Raw genomic sequence first — 19,241 nt, 5'->3', positions numbered from 1 at the left:
AGCATGATTCGGCTCTCAGAGAGGACAGGGTGCCAAGCCTGTGACAGATCGCCTGGCTCTGTGTGGCTCAAACGGGAAACCGGGCCAAATATCTAGACGTCACCAGAAAGCTGAAATTCAACATATTAGCCATGTTTTCTGTTCCCTCTCCATCCTTCTCATCTTTACCTAACCCCACTGTTTCTCATTCTTTTTCTTTCTAGCAATAAAGCTGCCCAACAAGGGATTCTGTGGCCTGGAAGGTGGTGGCCTCCCTCTACCTCGGACTGTTCAGGCAGGGGTGGACTGCATTCTGGAAGGACTTTCAGGAAAATACCAGCTTAAATGAGGCAGGACCCTGGACTGGAAAACCTGTAACATTTGCTCAAGAGCCCAGACTCCAGGACCTGAAGTGTGACTCAGAGCAGCGTCCCCAGGCTGGTGTGCAACGACACATTTCAGCATGTGTCCTTCCCATGGTCTATATGGATGTTCCTCGCAGAAAAATTAGAGACACAGGAAAGAAAACGAACCACTATTCAATGTATTAGGAATGAACAAGGTTAGCGGGAGACATACAGTGTATATGTGTATTTTCTCCTCATTTTTCATTTACTGTAAATTTTATTAATACAGTCTTCTGACCACCCCAGCACCCGGGAGTTTCCTTTTGAACTTGTATCTATTGAAATGTATTGTGTTGAGTATTTTCTTCCAATGCAAGCATTCCTAGGACATTTCAAAGCAGAGACTGAGTACTCCACAGGCAGGAAGGCAGCACGGGAATTTCCAAATAAAAATCAGTGTGAGAGGCTTCCTTCCACCAGGAGGTCTTGCATAGGAGACCAAGCGGGAAGGGAGCCACAGACACCAGCAGTATGACTTTGCCCATCACCTGGCACTTGTGGCTCACCTTTAGTAGGTGACAGTAAATGAAATAGCTATTTTTCCATAAATCCAAAATCTTGAGCTGAAGATGGTGCAGGTTGGGGGTGCAGATTCATACGGACAGGAGAGAAAGGTGAGTTAGCTCTGAAGCGGTCACACGGCCTGACAGGCTGGACAGCGTGGACACTGAGATGTCCTTCCAGGCGCATGGGTACTCCTTGGGGCTAGAATGGGAAGCCCTGCTGGTGTCTGCTCCCATCTCCTGGCCACGGGGGTGTGAACAGAGAGAAAGGAAGGTGCACAAACCTGTATGTGGGCGGGCGCCAAAGAGAGAGAGACCCACACTTCAACCCTCCCCTGTGTCTGCTCCCTCCACAGGAACTCAGAAGGCCAGCATCCTAAGACCACATTACCAGGAGCCCTGTCAGCCACTGGGGTTCCCGAGGAAAAAGGATATGCAGAAACTCACTCTGAGGCCTTCGCTAAATCCTCAGACACAAAGAAAGCTAAACGAGAGACAAAGTTTGGCGGGAGGATCAGAGAAGCCCGGGCTCCGTGGCAGGTTTTCTCTTTCAGGCGATAGGCAGGCCCCGGGCCGGGCCCGCCCAGTCCCTGTGGAATGTTCTGGGGGCTCTCTCTGGCACTGGCTTTCAACTCTGCTTCTGAAGTTAGTCTGAACAATGGAAACAATTCCTTTCCATGATTAAAATCTTCCACCCTCTAAAATTAGTCCCAGGAAATTAGAACACCAGTAATTGTAGGAGGCTACACAATCCTAGCAATTTAAAGTGGAGTCATTTACGGAAATCACCAAAGTCCTTAGAAGATACTTCCTCAGTAGTTTTTGTCCTATAACTTGAGGCCACTAAAGGGTCATCAAAGCTCAATGGCTCTCAGTCTCCCAGTTATTAAATCCATTCCAGTTAAGAGATAACATGGAATTGTTAGCAAAGGGAAATTGTGACATAGTGGCCTTTCCTCATACAAAGGGAGGTGGATTAATGTGTACCTTGTGTGTACATGTGTGTGATTAGAGACTTAAGAATTCGAGATTTTGCCCTGTAAGTTTTGTCAATATTTTTTATTACACATAGAAAAACTGGGATCAGATTTTCTCCTTTTCATACTGTCTTTGTTGAAAACCTAATCACAGGAGCACTTCACACGGCAACACACAGCATAGGGTCAATTCTCCTCAAAGACTCCTAATGCAGCCTTGCAAGGGAGCCTTGGGTTCACCAGCTCAGTAAACAATGGATCTGCGTTTAGCTTGTATGCATTTTTCTCAAATGTGCTGTATTTTCTTATGTGTATCTTTTCTGACTTACAAAAAAAAAAAAAAAAGAGGGCCCGTGGAAAATTGCTGACAAGGAGCAGATGAATGAACCCTGAAACTACGTTTCCCATCATTAGAACCGGGAGCACTTTCACACTGTTTGTGGAGTTGAGGCCAGAAAAAAAGGCAACACATATTTGTAAGGGGTTCAACCTCAACTCCTTCCACAGAACTGCAGAAACACACTTCAGAACACCCTTCCCCCTCTCCAGCGCCCTGCCACCTCTTCCTCATTCCCCTATTTCCAGCCTCACCAACGGTCTCACCTTCTCTTTATAAGATGGTTGTTTCCAAAATGGCAGCTGCAGGACTGGAACCTGAGCAGGGTCACCTCACCCAGCCCCAGCCTACCTTTCCAGGGCAGCTCCTTTCATGCCCCGGTGGGGACCACATCGTTCAGCGACTCTAAAACACCGTCTGTGTCCTAAATGTATGCGTTCATCTATCCAACAAATATTACCGCACTTTTTCTTTCTTTTCTTCTTGAGACAGAGTCTCACCCTGTTGCCCAGGCTGGAGTGCAATGGCATGATCTCAGCTCACTGCAACCACCGCCTCCCAGATTCAAGTGATTCTCCTGCCTCAGCCTCCTGAGTAGCTGGGATTACAGGCATGCGCCACTATGCCCAGCTAAATTTTTTTTTTTTTGTATCTTTAGTAGAGAGAGGGTTTCACCGTGTTGGCCAAGCTGGTCTCGAATTCCTGACCTCGTGATCTGCCCACACTGGCCTCCCAAAGTGCTGGGATTACAGGCATGAGCCAAGTCTTTGCCCTCCGAGAGCTAATGACCTAGAGAAAGGGACACGACCAGCCATCATATTACACAAGCAAGTATAAAATTACAAATTGTTCCTGGTACCAAAAGGAGAGTGACAAAGTGCTGTGACAATCCATATAATTGAGTGCTTTTACTCAGTGTGAGTGGGCAGGGAGCACACATCTCAGGGATGTGTGGACAGCTAAGAAAGGCAGGCAAGCCAACAGTATCCCAGGCAGAGAGGATGCCTGCGGCGCCTCCTAGGACATCCTTCCCAGGCATCCCCGCCTGGAGAGCCCTGCTTCCCCTTGATGCACCATTTGAATGACACCCTTTAGGAAGTCTTCCTGGATTCTCTCAACCAACCCCCTTCTTTCCTCCAGCCAATCACTCAATAAGTGTCTACTAAGCACCTACTGTGTGTCAAGCACTGTGAGGACACCCGGTGCCGTGGGGAAGAAGACAAAGCCCTCGCCTGTTTGACAACTGCATTCTTATTCAGGTATGATGAGGCCAACTGCTCGGGAGACAACACCATCAGAGTGTGTTACTCAGTTCCCAAGAGAAGAGGGCACTCCAAACCACACAGGGCACACGGGAACCGCCGGCATCGGGAGCAAGAGGACATGGTGGGGAGGAGGCATTACTGTGGTTTCCATAGAAAGGAACAGGTAGAGCAGGGTGGATAGGCTCAGGACCAGCTGGTTTGAATCATTTCAGCCCTGGCACAGGGCTATTCCTAGTTGTCTGGTCCCTAACCTCGGGGTGATCAGGGGAATTCCAGTGGCCCAGAGGACTGGAGCCTGACGGAGGTGTGGGGTGTGGGCTCTGCATTAGTTGGTTTGCATAAGAGGGTGTGCTTGCAGGCATGTGTTTTAACCCTACAGACCCTGGCTCACCCTGGGAGGGGCAGCCTCTCCAGGGTCCACAGGACCCAGATGTCAAAGCATCAGAAAAAAAAAGACAGAGTTAATGCATTGCCCTTGAGTTTTAGCTGTTTACCGGGAGAGATGAGCACGAGCTGACCATGCCACACAGCTACACACACAGCCGGGGCCCCCAGCCAGCCTCTGGAGGGATGGGCTTCTCTGTGGAAGCTTCTCTCGAGCCCTGAGGGGTGGACAGGAGCCAGTCAGACAAACAGGACATCTCGATGGAGGAAGCACAAAAAAGAGAGACGGAGGAGGAGGGGAACAATTCAGAAAATGAAAGTAGCTCAAAATTGCTAGGAAGCCCAAGCTTGTGGGAAAAAGCACCAGTAAGAGAGAGGATGTCAGGACGAGATCGTGGAGGGTGGCGTTTGACCCAGAAGCTGGCTTTATCAAGAAGGCAAGAAGAGCCACAGAAGGGTTTGATGGAGGTAAGGGATGCGCCTGGCTTTACATTTTGGATCGTTTGGAAGGGAATATGAGAATGCCATAAACACATGTAACTCGCAAGGCCACTGCAACCATCCAGGGGAGAGACAGTGGTGGTGGCAGAGAGAGGGAATGAACAGATGTCAAGGATATGAGCAAAGAAAAATCATGGGATTTGCGAGGTCAGGTGGAGGGGCAGGGATGACCCCACCTCCCTGTGGGACCAGCCGGCAGAGCGTTCACTACCACGAGAGATGCCAAGGCAGCCTGGCCCAGCAGACAGCAGGCAGATTTTTAGCTCAGATCCCGGAATGAGGGACTCATCCCTTATGGATTGAATTATTTTAGAAAATTTACGTTATACCATGAGAGTCCACGACACTAGGATACTGTTTACCTCAGAACATCATTATAAGGACTGATTGAGATAATGGCTCTGAAAGTGCTAGCTCTGGAAAACACTGCTCATGTGTTTTCTCACTTTCTTGCAACCATTATTATTCTTGTGCAGTCCAGGCCCCTCTCTGCCCAGAGCCAGGGCATCCACAGTTGCCCCATCTTAATGTCCTTCAGAGCAGCCACGGTATGCTTATGGCACGCAAAGGAACCAGCAGTCCTTGTGACCACAAACATCTCTTCTCCATCTCTTCCTTAGGAGCACTGCACAGCATTCAACAGAATTTATTCTGGACAATATTTCACCCTACTAAAACATCATACTCTTCAGGATCCCAGGAATCTAGGTGTAAATTCTGGCCAGTGAGATTTAAGTGCAAATGGATGGAACTTCCGGAAATGTTCCTTGAAAGGACAGGGTATGACATTTTTCACTACTTTATTCACACTTTTGATCAGAACTCAGATGAGATGGCTGGACTTCTTGCAGCCACTTTGGACTATGAGGAGGAGGTTTTTCACCAAGGCATCAGTCTGTATTCCATATGGCGATGGAGGCACTTCCAAGTCCTGGACTCCTCTGCTCTGAGCAGACTTACCTGAGGAATAAACATTTTCCTATCCTGTTTAACCTACTGTTTTTCAGGCCTTTGTAACTCACAGATAAATCTAATGTGAAGTGATACATCTGACATCCTAGCAAGCCATCGGTAGTTTTACCCTAATACAAAGAGTATGAAGGAGTAAAATGGGTTATGTATTCATAAAGAATGTGATCATACAAGGTCAGGAGATTGAGACCATCCTGGCTCACACAGTGAAACCCCGTCTCTACTAAAAACACAAAAAATTAGCCGGGCGTGGTGATGGGCACCTGTGGTCCCAGCTACTCGGGAGGCTGAGGCAGGAGAATGGCATGAACCCAGGAGGCGGAGCTTGCAGTGAGCCGAGATCGCGCCACTGCACTCCAGCCTGGGGGACAGAGCAAGAGTCCGTCTCAAAAAATAAAAAATAAAAAATCTGATCATAGTATCTATAAGTTTAAATGAGGGGAAAAATACCTATCAAACCTTTAAACACTGTATTTCATTTACTTTGTCGGACTCTTCTAAGATTAAATTTAACATTTTCTCAGAAAACTAATACTGAAACGATCTCATTTTTGGTGTAAAAAAAATCAATATCCACTTTTTTAAGCCTATCTTTACTACGCGACTGGTTGTTGTTTAAAAAAAAAAATTAATTCAGCTCCTATTAAAAGCATTTTAGAGCAAAGCTGCTCCAGAGAATTCTCAAAGAAACAGGAAAAACACTATCATTTCTCTGGATCTACTTGAAAGAGAATTGGGTGACTTTTACTTGCCCTTTCTTCTCAAAACAAATTTTTGGACTAAGACAAAGTATGGAAAATTTCTATGAAGTATTTGATACTTCAGTGAATGAGAAAGAAAGCAAGCTATAAATGTATTGCAAAGTGTACCTTCAGACTTCAGGGATACAAGAGGTAATAAAAGTTTTTTTGTTGTTTTTTGTTTTTAAAGGCAAGCGCTCACTTGGAACATTTAAATAAAACTTTAAAGACAGTGAGTAAGACATTGCCATTTTCTAACGAGAGATATTCATCTTCATCTACCTGTTATGAACTGAATTGCATCCTTCAGAATTCAAATGTTGAAGCCTTAACACCCAGTATATCAGAATAGAACTACTGTGTCAGGAGACAGGGCGTTCGAAGAGGTGATTAAGGTTAAATGTGGTCCTTAGTACAGGCCCTAATCCAACATGACTGCTGTCCTTGTAAGAAGAGATTAGGGCACAGACACATATAGGATGACCATGTGAGGACACAGGGAGAAGACAGCCATCTACAAGCCAAGGAGAGAGGACACACAAGAAATCAGCCCTACAGATGCCTTGATCTCAGACTTCCAGCCTCCAGAACCAAGACAAATAAATATCTCTTGCTTCGGCCTTCCAATCGGTGGTCCTTTGCTAGGCAGCTCCAGCAAACTAAGACACTACCTCATGCTGTTTCCCACCCTAGCTACAGTGGCAAAGCAACAATTTTTAACTCCATGCAGACAAGATTCTGAAGCAGAGATGAGAACAGCTGCTGTCTTCAGCAGATGTTCTGCCATGACACTGTTCACTATGATTGGATGGTTCAGTTCTTCCCCGCTCTCCTCCGGCAATAGTCACCTGAGTCCTGCTTCGCACAGAAAACTTGGAGTCATCAAACGGGAATTCCCACTGTCTCCACGCTGACAATTCCACTTAATCTGTCCCCCTTTCCAAGGCCTGTGCCTTGGAGTCTGGAACTTTTCCTACTCATTGACTCTTCTGTGTCTTCCATGCTCACCCCATGGCTATCAAATGGCTCCTGGTTCCTCCTGCTCTGTAACACCCACGCTTCTTTACGGATCTTGGGAGCTGCCATTTTTGTTTCCTAGCTCCCTCTCACTTCTCAGCCTGCTCCAGCTTAGGCCCTGCCCTCATTGCGTAACTTCACAACTCTTGCAGAGGTGACAAATAAGCTCCCCATCACTGAACCCAGGAGACTTGTCAGTCCCTTCCCAGCAGCATCCAACGTGCTTCACATCCAGTGCTCTCTCCCCTTATTTTCTGGTTTCCCCATTCTCCCTGGCCTTTCCTTTTCTTAGTCATTTGCAAAGACATCATCTTCCACCTGGACATTTAATTCCGAAGTTCCTCAAAGGTTAACTCTCTACCTGGGCCCAAATTTCTAACTATGCCACGATAAGTATAAATTGAGACCTGCAGTTCAACCCTTCCTCTGTCATTCATCAGGGAACCACACAGTAACCTCACAGGCTGACCCCCTGATTCCTCCTCTGGTCTCTAGCAACAACCCGGGAGGTCCTCTCCCAGGCTTATCTGTTGTCTGAGGCAGTGCCATCTGCACTGTTTTTGTTGTTCAGACAGAAAGCCAGGAGTTAGCCTTGGAACCTTCTTCCCCCTCAGTCTCACCTCCAAACTATCACTAAGTCCATTTTTCCTCCTAAAAGTCTATTGATACCATTCAGTTTCTTTCAGTGCCACAGAGGTCTTTCTCCTGCAACTCCCGGCTTCTCTAACACAGGCTATTATTCCAGCTCCCTCATCCCGCTCTCTCCCCAAGAAAGAAATGTTTGAACTGCAGCTGCAATGTCACCTTCTCTTCCATCCATCCCCAACACCCTCCCTTCACAATCTGCTCTCTGCTCCAGGAGTGAAGTCAAAATGCCTGGACTCACCCCTACAGGGTGCCGCCCCGATAGCTCCAGCTCATCCCGACTCTTCCCACGGATGCTGGCAATTTGGGCCCAAAACATGGGAACTTTATTTTACTCTCACAACTCTAGTTATATTTTATCGATTTTAAAGAGCTCTTTATGTAGCAACAGTACTAATTTTCTGTTAGAGATTCTGCAAGTATTTCCCCGGATTTGGGCTTTTAGGACTGAAATCGCCATGTTCTCTATGCTCTTGCAGACGATGGCAAATAATACGTCAGCAGTTACTTCTGATGCTGCGGCCACCTCAGCAAATGGAAGCACCTGGCCCGCCTCGCCTGGCGAATCCACCTGGAACAGACCATGCCTTGGAGAAAAGGAGAGAAGCTGCAGAACGACCCTCAAAGCCAGCAGCCTGATAAACTGCATCTCAGACACAACCAGTCTTTAGAGACAGGGAATAGCAGACACTCTTTGTGATGAACGCACTGAAATTTCAGGGAAGCCACACTACAGGGTTTCTTAACTGAACTTTTGTGAATTTTATTCAAAGCAGACCATAACAATATGGTTCTTGATTGCCGTTATTTCTCTGCCTCGTGAGGAATGTGGGCCTGGTGGAACTGGCTATTGTTCTGCGTATCACATGCTTCCCCATTATTTCCCTTTCCACGTCCACACTGAAATTTGGTCCCAGCGAGCGGGCAGGTAAAGGGGACCCAATTTTCGAAGAAAATTAATGAAGGGAGAATGGATGGGCGAGCGGCTGCCCTTTCATCCCTGACGGCAGGCTCAGGTACAGGTGGGTGGGCTGCTAGGCGTTGCATTTAAATTCCTTTATCATCTCAGCCTTTTCTCTGAAGGCCTTCAAAGAGCTGAGCCCAGCTGCTCCCATCCCCTCGCCTGTGCCTCCTCTACTGATGACAGGACACAGAAAGCATCCCCAAACCTCGAGCCACAGAGGCAGACTGGGGCAGGTGCTGATGTCCTTGCAGCAAGTGAAATATTGTACTTATATTCAAAGACAGCCGTCTTCACACTGGGTGCCTGGGATGACAGTCACACCAGACACTGCAGCAATCTTATATCACTCCATCTTTTCTGCTCAGCCAGTGTACTCATGGTTCATTGTTCAAGACTTCCCAAACCAGCAAGCCGAATTTCACTGCTCTGAGTTTAAAATGTATTAACTGCTGTCGTGGTCTAATAGTAAGTATTAGATCTGCTTTAAGATCTCCCAGCAGGGGATAAGGGAAGCATACATGGAGCTGGAAATTCATGGATTCTGCTCTTCAAGAAACATCAGGCCTGAAGAAGGGCCGTGGAGCTCTCGGGATGGTGCCTGCAGTTAATGAGCCTGACATTCTTTGCCTTCCATGACAGGACAGAGGTTCCCTTCACAGTAAGGTTGTGGGGCTCCCTTCACGGTAAGGTTGTGGGGTTCCCTTCACAGTAAGGCCAGGCAGTGTTGGCTCACGGCCATGCGGCAGCCTGAAAATCAACCAGAACTTGGAAGTGAACACACACTCTGCCTCTCAATAGAGCAGTGACACTTCGTTACTCTGAGCCTCCCTTCCCTCTCTGTAAAATAAGAATAATTCTCACTTTTCCTGAGAGTATATAGAAACTAGAAGAAGCAAAGCATGAAAAAGCAACTGGCATCCTGCAGACCAAACAGTAAGTTAAATTATGCTGTTAAGGAAATTGAAGACAAAATTCTAAACTTAGGTACCTTAAAGATATTATTTCACTGGAGTGAAATTTACTTCAGGGTTCCTAGAAACATTCATTCTTAAATTCATTTCCAAGTATTTTTGGAGCACTAACTATATGCCAAGTGCTGTTCTGGTACCTGGGGTACCCTAAGTGGAGTGTACCTGTGGTACCCTAAGTGGAGTGTACCTGTACCTGTGGTACCCTAAGTGGGTTGCTAATAAGTATTTAACAACAAAATGACACTCTGAGAGGAGGCAATGAACAAGCCCTGATTTGTAGCATTTGCCAGTTACTGTGGTGTAAATTCTTCCACCACAGCCAATTTCCAACAATCTGTGAGATGCAGAGTGAGGAAGAGAATGTGCACTGTCAGCTCTGGCTCCAGCCCGAGCCCAGATGGCTTACATATAAATCAATAAATAAACCACCGCCAATCCCATCCACCCTCACAGACCTCCCTTTCTGACATTCCCCCCTGCAGGTGAAATATGACCCAATACCCCTCCTTCACCAATCTCTTACAAGTAGGTTTTCAGAGATGTGGTGAACATAAAAGAAGTGATACAGATTTTAAACTATTCATATTATCATCACAATATTTTTTTTCCTACCCAAAGCATCAACAAATAAAACATGGGCTCCTGCCCAAACTTTACTTACATGCAAGGGACTAAAACTTATTTAAAAACAAAAACCCAGCCAAAAAAAAATTGCACTCCTCCAAAACTGTAAATGACTTATTCTCTTTGCTATGGTCTTACCCAGAGCAAAGGGGATCCCGCACAGAATGGAGGAGGATCCACCACGGTTTCTTCCTCTTGGGGACCACTGAACTGTGGAATAAGCTGTCCCCACTGAGTGCAGGCGGAGGCCAAGAGAGACTGTGAGCTTTGTAGGTGCTCTGCTTTTCTTGAGCCTTTGCAAACACATCCCACAATGCATAGGCCTTCAAGCATAATCTTCCCATTGTCAGGGTGTGTGGGGATGACAGAGAGTAAACGGCAAAGGATGGTAAATTTGAGAATTCCCAGGGCACAGCTCTACAACTGTACTAAATATTTCCTGGACTTTCTTTTTTAATACAAAGCAGTAAAACTGGGGGAGAAAATGAATAGGATGAACTTTTTGCCAATTTGGGAAATTTGCAGCTTTCTGTATTTGCCATTCTCCACTTTACAAAACTAGGCCTGGTCCCCTGTGGCTAAAGATTGAAGGCAGTGCCTGGGCCATGCCAGGCCTCCTGTGTGTAGGAGCAAGCAGGCCTACAACCTCCTGCAAGACCTTTCTGGGCAAACACAGAGTGGGTCCCAAAGCAACCATTTTTTGACTAGTATTTTGCCAGAATCCTCCTGTTTTACTTGGGCTTTTAATTTTTTTTTTTAAAAAAATCTAACTTGATTATTCCATTCTACTCAACCTGCAATGAACTCCTTTCGTCACACCGTGGCTTGTGGCGTCAGTCGGTGAACGTGCCAATCACAGTGAGATGAAACACGCTGTGCCAGGTGCAGACTTGATGAGTAAACAAAGGTAAACCAGAAAACACAACGCACCTACGTCTACTGCCACAGACCTGGGATAATCTAGCAGAGCCTCAATCACCCCTTTTTCTCCCATGATATCTTATGCTAATTGCAGCAGTAGGTAGCAGTAGCCTCTCAGCTGTGCTAGCAGACACCCATTGACCACATCCATTCCCTGGCAGTTCTGCGTGGTCAGTGAGAGCCTGAGGTGGTGGAGTCGGACAGGCTGGACTCAAATTCTGACCCCTTATTGACTTGCTTTGAAACCCTGGGCCAGTTCCTTGGGAAGATTCAATAAATTGTTGTGTAAAGCGTATCATCCAGAATAGTGTCTGGCACTGAATGTGTATTATAGGTATGTTAACTGCTGTGGAGAAGATTATGGAAGAGTTTGAAACATGCCTAAGGGATTTTTGGGTAGCCCTCAGTGGAATGCTACTATTACAAGGATTATTTGATTCTATAGCGTGTGCACATTTGCTTGTTTGCTTTTCTTTCACTAGACTACTTTGTAACTCTGTAAAATGCAAGTTGATTTGTAGAAAACTCTTAGTTATACAAACAATTCCTGCCTGTAGACATACATACTGTATCTCATCTCCTGGAAGCCAATTCAGTGTCACCCTGTGGATGTGGACCAATTTTGCCAGCTTACATCCATTTGCAAATTCATTTCAGCAATCCTTGTCTGACTATAAGGAATATAGTTCTTCGAGTTCTCTTATGAACCAATGGTAATGTTATCATATTGGTTTCTTCATTAATTTACACATTCAATGCAGTTTTTGACTTGTGCTGATTTTATATTTGCCTGAGAATCATGATCTTATTCTCTTTTAAAGTTAATCCTTTAACACCGTCATCATCATCACCATCATTTTTATTTTATTTACTCACTCATTCACTTAACAGATATTAGTGAGTAACCACCAGGTACTAAACACCGTAAGCTCCTCCAATTCCTACAATACTTCAGAAGCTGTGCAGAAGTTGGAATTGGACGTTTAAAAGCCCCTATTTATCTCACAATATTTTAGGCATAAATGTTTCTTTAAAGGTTTGGTACTAACCACATTGTTCAGATACAGGCAGGGCCTCTGAGTATTCCTCTAACAACCAGAAAGGGCCTGTCCCTTTTTTTTCAAAAATGTACAGAGTATAGAAATACACAGTATGTTTCACCATCACTTCACTTTTTCTACCCTCAGCATTTTTTTAACCAAGTGTCCATTTTTACAGCCCACACTGACCAATAGGGAAGATACCCCTCTACTATGGAGAAATCTTCTGAAAGGACCTCGCACCTAAAAGAGCATATTGAGAACATTAAATCGCTTTTACATAACAGAGTCCTACCAGGGGGTCACCAGACCATTTGATCTCACAGATTTCAAGCATGTGAGTTAAAAGAAAACGCACACCCCAGGAGACACAGTGCCAGTGGACTCCGCGATAGCTTTGATTCCCTTGTCAACTCGGATTTCACAGGTGAGCTAAAGTTAACCCAAACTTGCCTTTGCCACCCAAGCTCATCATAATGGGAAAACCGGGGCGGTGGAGGGGGGCTGGGGAGAGGAACTGGCCTGAGGGCGGGCCTTCCACCATCTAGAGTATGGCCTTACTCTAAGGGGATCGTTCTGGTTTGCCATCATCTGAAAGAAATCAGCTGATCCAGCAGTTCCCAGACTCACAGACCATGTCCCACAGGGAAGACGCAGAGGGCCCGGACACAGGCACTGCAGCCTGAGAAGGTTCAGGTGGGACATTGCTTTCAGACATCCTCCTCAACACATCTTGACCTTCAGGGACTGTAAACGCTCCTCCTGGTGGGGTTATTTTAAATCAAAGGCCAGCATGCCCACAGCTGCACAAGTACGGAATGCCTAAGAAAATAAATACTAGTTAGAGGGTGATTTAATGGAGTTAGCTGCAGTGGGTGGAGGCTGGAGGCAGTAGCTTTTAACAAGTTTTATTTGAAAGACTAACTCAGTGTGGTTGTCACGACAGTTGTGTTTGTGGCTGGGCTTGCACTGCTGACAGATGGAAACCTGGCAGCCTTTCCTAACTCATGCAGATGCTCTACAGGAGGGACCCGGCTAAGTAATGCCAGCATTCACCTTACACAAACCGTTCTCCTCCTGGTAATAAACAGAACATTTTAGGGCTGTTCTGGTCAAAACACTAGCAGAAATATTCAGCTGTTCCTCCCTTTTCATCTCTGTTTGCCCTCTGAGAATTCATTTAAAAAGAAAAATGCTTCTGCAGAGAATCACTGCCTGAAAAAAAAAAGAAAAAGAAAAAGAAAAGGCAATGTTTCACAGACATCCTCATCTTTGCAAATGCCCTCTTGAGTCATCGAGTCCCCGACAATGTTAGGATCTCCAGGAAAGGAAGATAACCAGCAGGACACCTATAGTGGCAGTTTAGTATTCAGGAAAGGCAGCGTTAGAAGAAAATATACTCCCATCAGTCACTCTGGGAAATCAGTTTCAGAAAACTGCTTTGCAGTTGAAAAACAAACAAAAATGCCCTGTGGAAAAAAAAAAAAAGGCTCAGTATTTCATATTTGCGCACCAAGTGTGCTTTTAAGGAAGCAAAACTTCTTGAACTTTGCTGTATTTTGAAAGAGAACATCATGACACATGGAGACATACACCCAAACAGGATCAGCCAGCCAGCAGTGGAAATAGAGGAGGGAACACCCAGGAACGAGTTCTGGGAACTCCTGGTACAACCGTATGCAAATCATTTCACAGACGTGCTGGCAGGCTGAGTTCCCAGAGTAAATGATTTTCACTTCTGTATCGACACTATCTTCGCACCAAGGTAACTGACCACATGCCTCTCGTCTGGGGAACACAGACAGGTGGGGTCTTTGTTAACCCTCTATTATTATAAAAGGCAAAACCATCACAGAACATTGTGTATACATTGTCAATGAATCTCTGTGGGTAGATGATAATCGTTTTGTTTTTTTTTTTTTCATTTTTAAAAATGTTTTGGGTAATTTGCAGAATGACAATACAACCCATTGGAACAAATGACTTTCCAAATAGTTTTCAAGTACTCCACCTATATTTTCAAAGACCAGATAGCTCTGCCCAAAGAATTTGGTGATTTTAACCATTTCTCAAGGTGCAACTTGTAAAGGATTTCTCCTTCAGCACAGATGACACCTCGGGCCAGCTAACCTGCAGAGAGAGAGATTTTCTTGGGAAATCTATCAGTGGGTATTGCTTTTTAAATAAATCACAAAAGAAAACTTACTCTAGCAAAAGGGAGGGGGGTCAATTACTCTTAATTCCACATATGGTTTAAAGTATTTCTAAATATTTGCCAACAAAAATAAAGACCAGGTTATAGTGAAGGCACTTCTTACCAATATCATCTGCGCTCAGTGATTCGTCTCCTTCCCTGCTCCACCTTTTCCTAACACTGTATATCCACTGGCAGGAGGTCGCCCGCAGGGGGACTGATGGGCTTGGGCTGGCTCTGGCTCTAGGAAATGAGAATTCTTGCGACCTAATTTGATGTAGATTTTTTTAAAGCCTGCTTAATGTATGGCACCTCTGGGGATCCCAGCAGATCAGACGAGGCGTAAGGAGAGAGCATATATGCTCCTGACTCCCTCTCTGTAAGGGTCACCTCTGGTTACTCAAGACGAGTAACTTCTCTTCTGAAATTACCCTCCTTCCAGTAAATGCTGCCCCTCTTTCCTTTGGATCTGGGGTTGATCATAGGCCTGCCTTTTCTGGAAACATGCACTGCATTGCTCTTCATGGTTTCCCCATACCTGCCCATGCTTTGTACGTATCTTTTTATGAAATCATCCTCAAATTATCCCAGCCTGAGTATGCCACCTGTTTCCTGCAGGGACCTGGCTTGGTGCACAGCCCTGTGTAACACTAATTCCTAACCTGGGCTCCCTGAATTCCCTCCCCTGAGCCATCTATTGGTAGAAGTCTATCTCAGCATAAGTCTCTTTTATTATTCTTTGTCATTTATTTTATGTATTTAAAAACATTTTTCCATGAAGGGGTCCGTGGGCATCACCAGATTGGCAAAGAAGTGCACAGTATTAAAAAAAAAATGGTGGAACAAAGTGAGCAGACATCTGTTTTGCTCTCTTCTCCACTGCTCTGTATTGAAGGTAGTATACAATGGAATCGCTGATCCCTATGGGGAAAATGTCAGAGACTCCGGTCTCCTTCACATATGCTTCCTCTCAGAGAGCCGCTAGCATAAGCCCCTCATTTTACCCTGAGGTAAAGCTTTCAAACTGGTTGAAAGGGTGAAGGTTTGAGAATTATTTTCTTAGATATAAAGAGAAGTAAGTAGGTTCTACTTCCCTTGAAAGAAGGCCTAGCCATCTCATTTTACTTGGTTCTCTTTTTCTGTCCCTGTCTCTGTCACTCTTTTTTGTTTCTCTTGGTGTGTGTGTGCACATGCACATATGTTTGGATGAAGAAGTACAAAGTCTGGCCTGGGCAATTCCTCCAAGGAAGCAAGACTGATGAGTCCTCATGTTTTTCTCTTTTGCTTGAATCTGTTCATCCAAGACACCTGGAGACTTTAGGCCTGGTGGATCTCCTCTTTGGGGAGACCTGGCCACCTCTTTTGCCATTTTCAGTGTCCTCTTCTCTGATATAGCTAAGTTAGGTGGACCTAGGAAGCAACACCCTGTTTTCCCAAATCCTTCCCCCTACCAAGAAGAGTCTTTGTATGTATGTATGCATGTATGACTGATTGATTCATTTTAGTGACAGGCTCTCACTTTGTAACCCAGGCCGGAGTGCCATGGCATGACTGACCTCAGTGGTCATGAGCTACCGTGTCCAGCCACCAACCAAGAAGAGTCTTGATAAACTGCAGCCATTTCCTTTTTCTGATTTGGCTCAAACCCTCTTGCTCACTGATCTCCTCTGGCTTTCTCATGGGCAGATCTACTCTCATTTTTCTGGGCAGTGGGCTGGAAAGATGGGGACAAGGCCAGCTGATGGGTGACTGCAGGCAGACTAGCACCCATGCACTGTTAGTGTTCATTCTGAATGACTGCTGAAGATCATTCTCCATGGAATTTCACCTAGTCTACTAGAGTTTGTAACCTAGAGGCTAAAGGCACTGTTAGTATGAAAAGTTAAATTATTTTGCTTTTTTCTCTGTACAGAGATCTGGTTTGATGAGGTAACTTATCAAGGGAAATGTTCAGTATTTCAGGATTCCCTTGCCAAACACAACCAAAATATTACACTTACATTTTCATCTTTATAAGCATTTGATTCAGGATGTTTATATTGTTAAGAATCCATCATCCTTGATCAAGTAATTAATACTAAATAAGAAGATGAACTAAAAACTGTAGCATATAAAGTAAGTCTAATTGCAAATCAGGACAAGAAAGTTTTCACAGACAAGATGATGTGGAAACAAAAAAGCAATACCTCAAGTGTCAGAACCAGATTGTGTAGAATTAGGGCCGAGTCTTTTAATTGGCAGCCAAAATGAACAAGAGTAGGTAATATACAAGATGAGGAACTGTCATTGATAAACCAGTCTGTGACTGAAAATTGATTTGGTGGCTAACATGAGTTTTAAAGAAAAAAATGCAAAAAGCATAAAAGAGTTATATAAAATCAACGACTATCCCAGAGGCAATGGAAAAACTAAGCATATAATATACTGGATAGGGTAAAGATAATTTGACAGTCAAAGGCCAACTAGAAGGAGAAACAGAAGACATCTAAATGGATTAAAATATGTAACACATTCGACATCACAGAGCAGATCCCACAAGCCTGTGTTGACAGGCTTGATCTGCACAAAGCAAGCATGGCCAAAGTTAATTTTAATTTTCTTTGTCAAAAAATTGCCCTTCCTGCTTATCTTTGGCCTACACAGTGTGAAAATATTTGTTAAAGGTTGAGGATTTTAAAAAGACGAACCTACTGCCAATTATAAGAACTCGTGTGGAAAATGCCTCTTAATAGGTGGGGGAAAAATGGTCATGGGACCAATATTTTAATCTAGTTATTATTAAAAGAAACAACTTATTATAAACAAGTGCTCACAGCTGTGTGCCTCACAGAATTTCTTTTGAAAACATGGGTTTGCGATTGGAGAGACCAGGAGAGGGGCCCTGGGGAAGGAAGGCTGCTCGTCCTCCTGGGCTCTGATCCTCCCCCAGGCTCTGCTGTCCCCGCTACGTGATTGGGAAGAAAATATGACCCTGTAGAGCAGCCACTTGTGCTCTGTCATCCACTCCTCTTCCAAATGCCAACAAGGCCACGTGCTAACTGTCTCAGCTTAGGCGAACGATTTCAACTCTCTAAGCCTCCAGAGGGCTCCTTCTTTTCACAGCTGCCTTTGATTTTTATTTGCACATTGTCCTCTTGTGCATGCTTATTTCTACCTGTAGCTGCAGTTCCCCAAGTTGAAGTCAATCCGTTCACTGTGGTCCCCTGCTCAAAGCAACAGACTCAGGAGCGAGCAAATGACCAAGTTGAATCTCATGCATTCTGTTGCTGCTGACAACAAAGATGTTTTCTCTTCCTCACAGGACACGAAGCTTGGGGTGAGTCAGGTTTTGCCCTGGAAAAGCTGCCTCAAGGGAACAGAGCCGCTGCAGGAGAAGCAAGGCTGAGAGCAGGAGAGAAGCCAGGTCACGGCAGTTTCATCTGTGCTGCAGCTGAAGCTGGAACTGCCCACTGGACCTAGATGCTGTGATAGGAGCCAGCACATTTTCTGTTTTTGTTTAAGCCAGTATGGATTGGGTTTTCTGTCACTTGCAACACAGAATCCTGGTTCAAGTCTATTGGGAAAATTACATAACATAAGCCTGGATAACACTTAGTATAGTGCCTGTGCCTAAGCAAATTCACACTAACTGCTTGCCATCTTATCATCATTCCTAATGCTGACCAAAGCCTAGAGGAAACGAAATCTTCTACCAACTCCCTGGTTTAGTAGTGACAATACTGGACTATCTCCAATCAAATAGTCTATCAGACTCAAAAGCATGGTGACAATACTGGACTATCTCCAATCAAATAGTCTATCAGACTCAAAAGCATGGTGACAATACTGGACTATCTCCAATCAAATAGTCTATCAGACTCAAAAGCATGGTGACAATACTGGACTATCTCGAAACAAATATTCTATCAGACTCAAAAGCATGGGAGTATCAAAGAAAATACTACAAAGTTTGTAATCTTAGATCAATTTTGACTCACCTGACTTGGCTGATGGGACACCTAAACCTTGGTAATATTCTCACCTAAACTTGTTTGGGTTAGAAGCGAAACACAAATCCCCAAGTTTCTTATCTGTCTGAGGTGTTCTTTGGCAGTCATTATGTCTCTGGGTGGTGGGGCCTCAGTTCCTTTACGCGTGGATACAGTTCCATGGGCTTGGGTTGCCAATTCCTCCTCTGAACAACACACCATTAGAAAACATACACCTCCCTGGCTGGGCGCGGTGGCTCACGCCTGTAATCCCAGCACTTTGGGAGGCCGAGGCAGGAGGATCACGGGGTCAGGAGATCGAGACCATCCTGGCTAACAAGGTGAAACCCCATCTCTATAAAAAAAAAAAAAAAATTAGCCAGGCGTGGTGGCGGCACCTGTAGTCCCAGCTCCTCGGGAGGCTGAGCAGGAGAATGGCGGGAACTCGGGAGGCAGAGCTCAGGGTGAGCTGAGATCACGCCACTGCACTCCAGCCTGGGCGACAGAGCGAGACTCCATCCAAAAAATATATATATATACACCTCCCTGGTCCTCTCTGTGTCCTTCCTGATTCTGGGTGTCAGGATGATGATGCCATTCTAGAATCTTCTGTACCTCATGCCTTCAAGTGTTGAGCTTAGAGCCCCTTTCTTCACCTCCTCCTGAGGTCACACTAGGTAGGACCATTGAGAAAATTTCCTCTGTCCTCATATTTTGTTGAGTTAAGGCTGATTCTACTTGTCAGCAGCTCAGCTTAATTTCTGGACTGTCTTATTAGAAGCGGTGTTGCTTAGAGGGCCATGTAATCATCTTAGAAGACAACACAGTAGCT

General features: G+C 45.1%; 1 protein-coding gene and 2 long non-coding RNA genes across 3 annotated transcripts in view; 2 read left to right on the top strand and 1 right to left on the bottom strand.

Moving 5' to 3' along the window:
- LOC144336144 (uncharacterized) overlaps window positions 1-1,481 on the bottom strand; it is a 63,528-nt gene extending 62,047 nt beyond the window's left edge. Inside the window, exon 1 of the long non-coding RNA XR_013407649.1 lies at window positions 1,337-1,481. This is a non-coding gene — a long non-coding RNA (uncharacterized LOC144336144). The remainder of the gene's footprint in view (window positions 1-1,336) is intronic.
- Window positions 1,482-3,467: 1,986 nt separating this feature from the next.
- Window positions 3,468-11,965, top strand: LOC144336325 (uncharacterized). Its single transcript, XM_077974353.1, has 4 exons — window positions 3,468-3,589; window positions 4,190-4,320; window positions 4,974-5,133; window positions 8,207-11,965. Exons 1-4 carry the CDS (start codon window positions 3,468-3,470, stop codon window positions 8,364-8,366), a joined length of 573 nt encoding a protein of 190 aa, XP_077830479.1. The 3' UTR covers window positions 8,367-11,965.
- A 460-nt stretch (window positions 11,966-12,425) lies between these two features.
- Window positions 12,426-18,508, top strand: LOC144336199 (uncharacterized). The gene is made up of 2 exons (XR_013407769.1): window positions 12,426-12,674; window positions 17,743-18,508. It is a non-coding gene; the product is annotated as an uncharacterized LOC144336199 (long non-coding RNA).
- Window positions 18,509-19,241: the final 733 nt, after the last annotated feature.

The sequence above is a fragment of the Macaca mulatta genome, chromosome 17 (genome assembly GCF_049350105.2).
Source record: "Macaca mulatta isolate MMU2019108-1 chromosome 17, T2T-MMU8v2.0, whole genome shotgun sequence".
Lineage (NCBI taxonomy): Eukaryota > Metazoa > Chordata > Mammalia > Primates > Cercopithecidae > Macaca > Macaca mulatta.
The sequence above is the reverse complement of the archived record's forward strand: the minus strand, read 5'-3'. Positions and strand labels throughout refer to the sequence as shown.

What these genes read in the sequence shown, in the direction of transcription:
- LOC144336325 (XM_077974353.1), top strand. Translation starts at nt 3,468, where the DNA reads ATGAGGCCAACTGCTCGGGAGACAACACCATCAGAGTGTGTTACTCAG. An exon ending in CACAGAAGGGTTTGATGGAG is followed by an intron (nt 4,321 to 4,973) that starts GTAAGGGATGCG and finishes TCTCTTCCTTAG; the next exon opens with GAGCACTGCACAGCATTCAA. An exon ending in ATGTTCCTTGAAAGGACAGG is followed by an intron (nt 5,134 to 8,206) that starts GTATGACATTTT and finishes ATGCTCTTGCAG; the next exon opens with ACGATGGCAAATAATACGTC.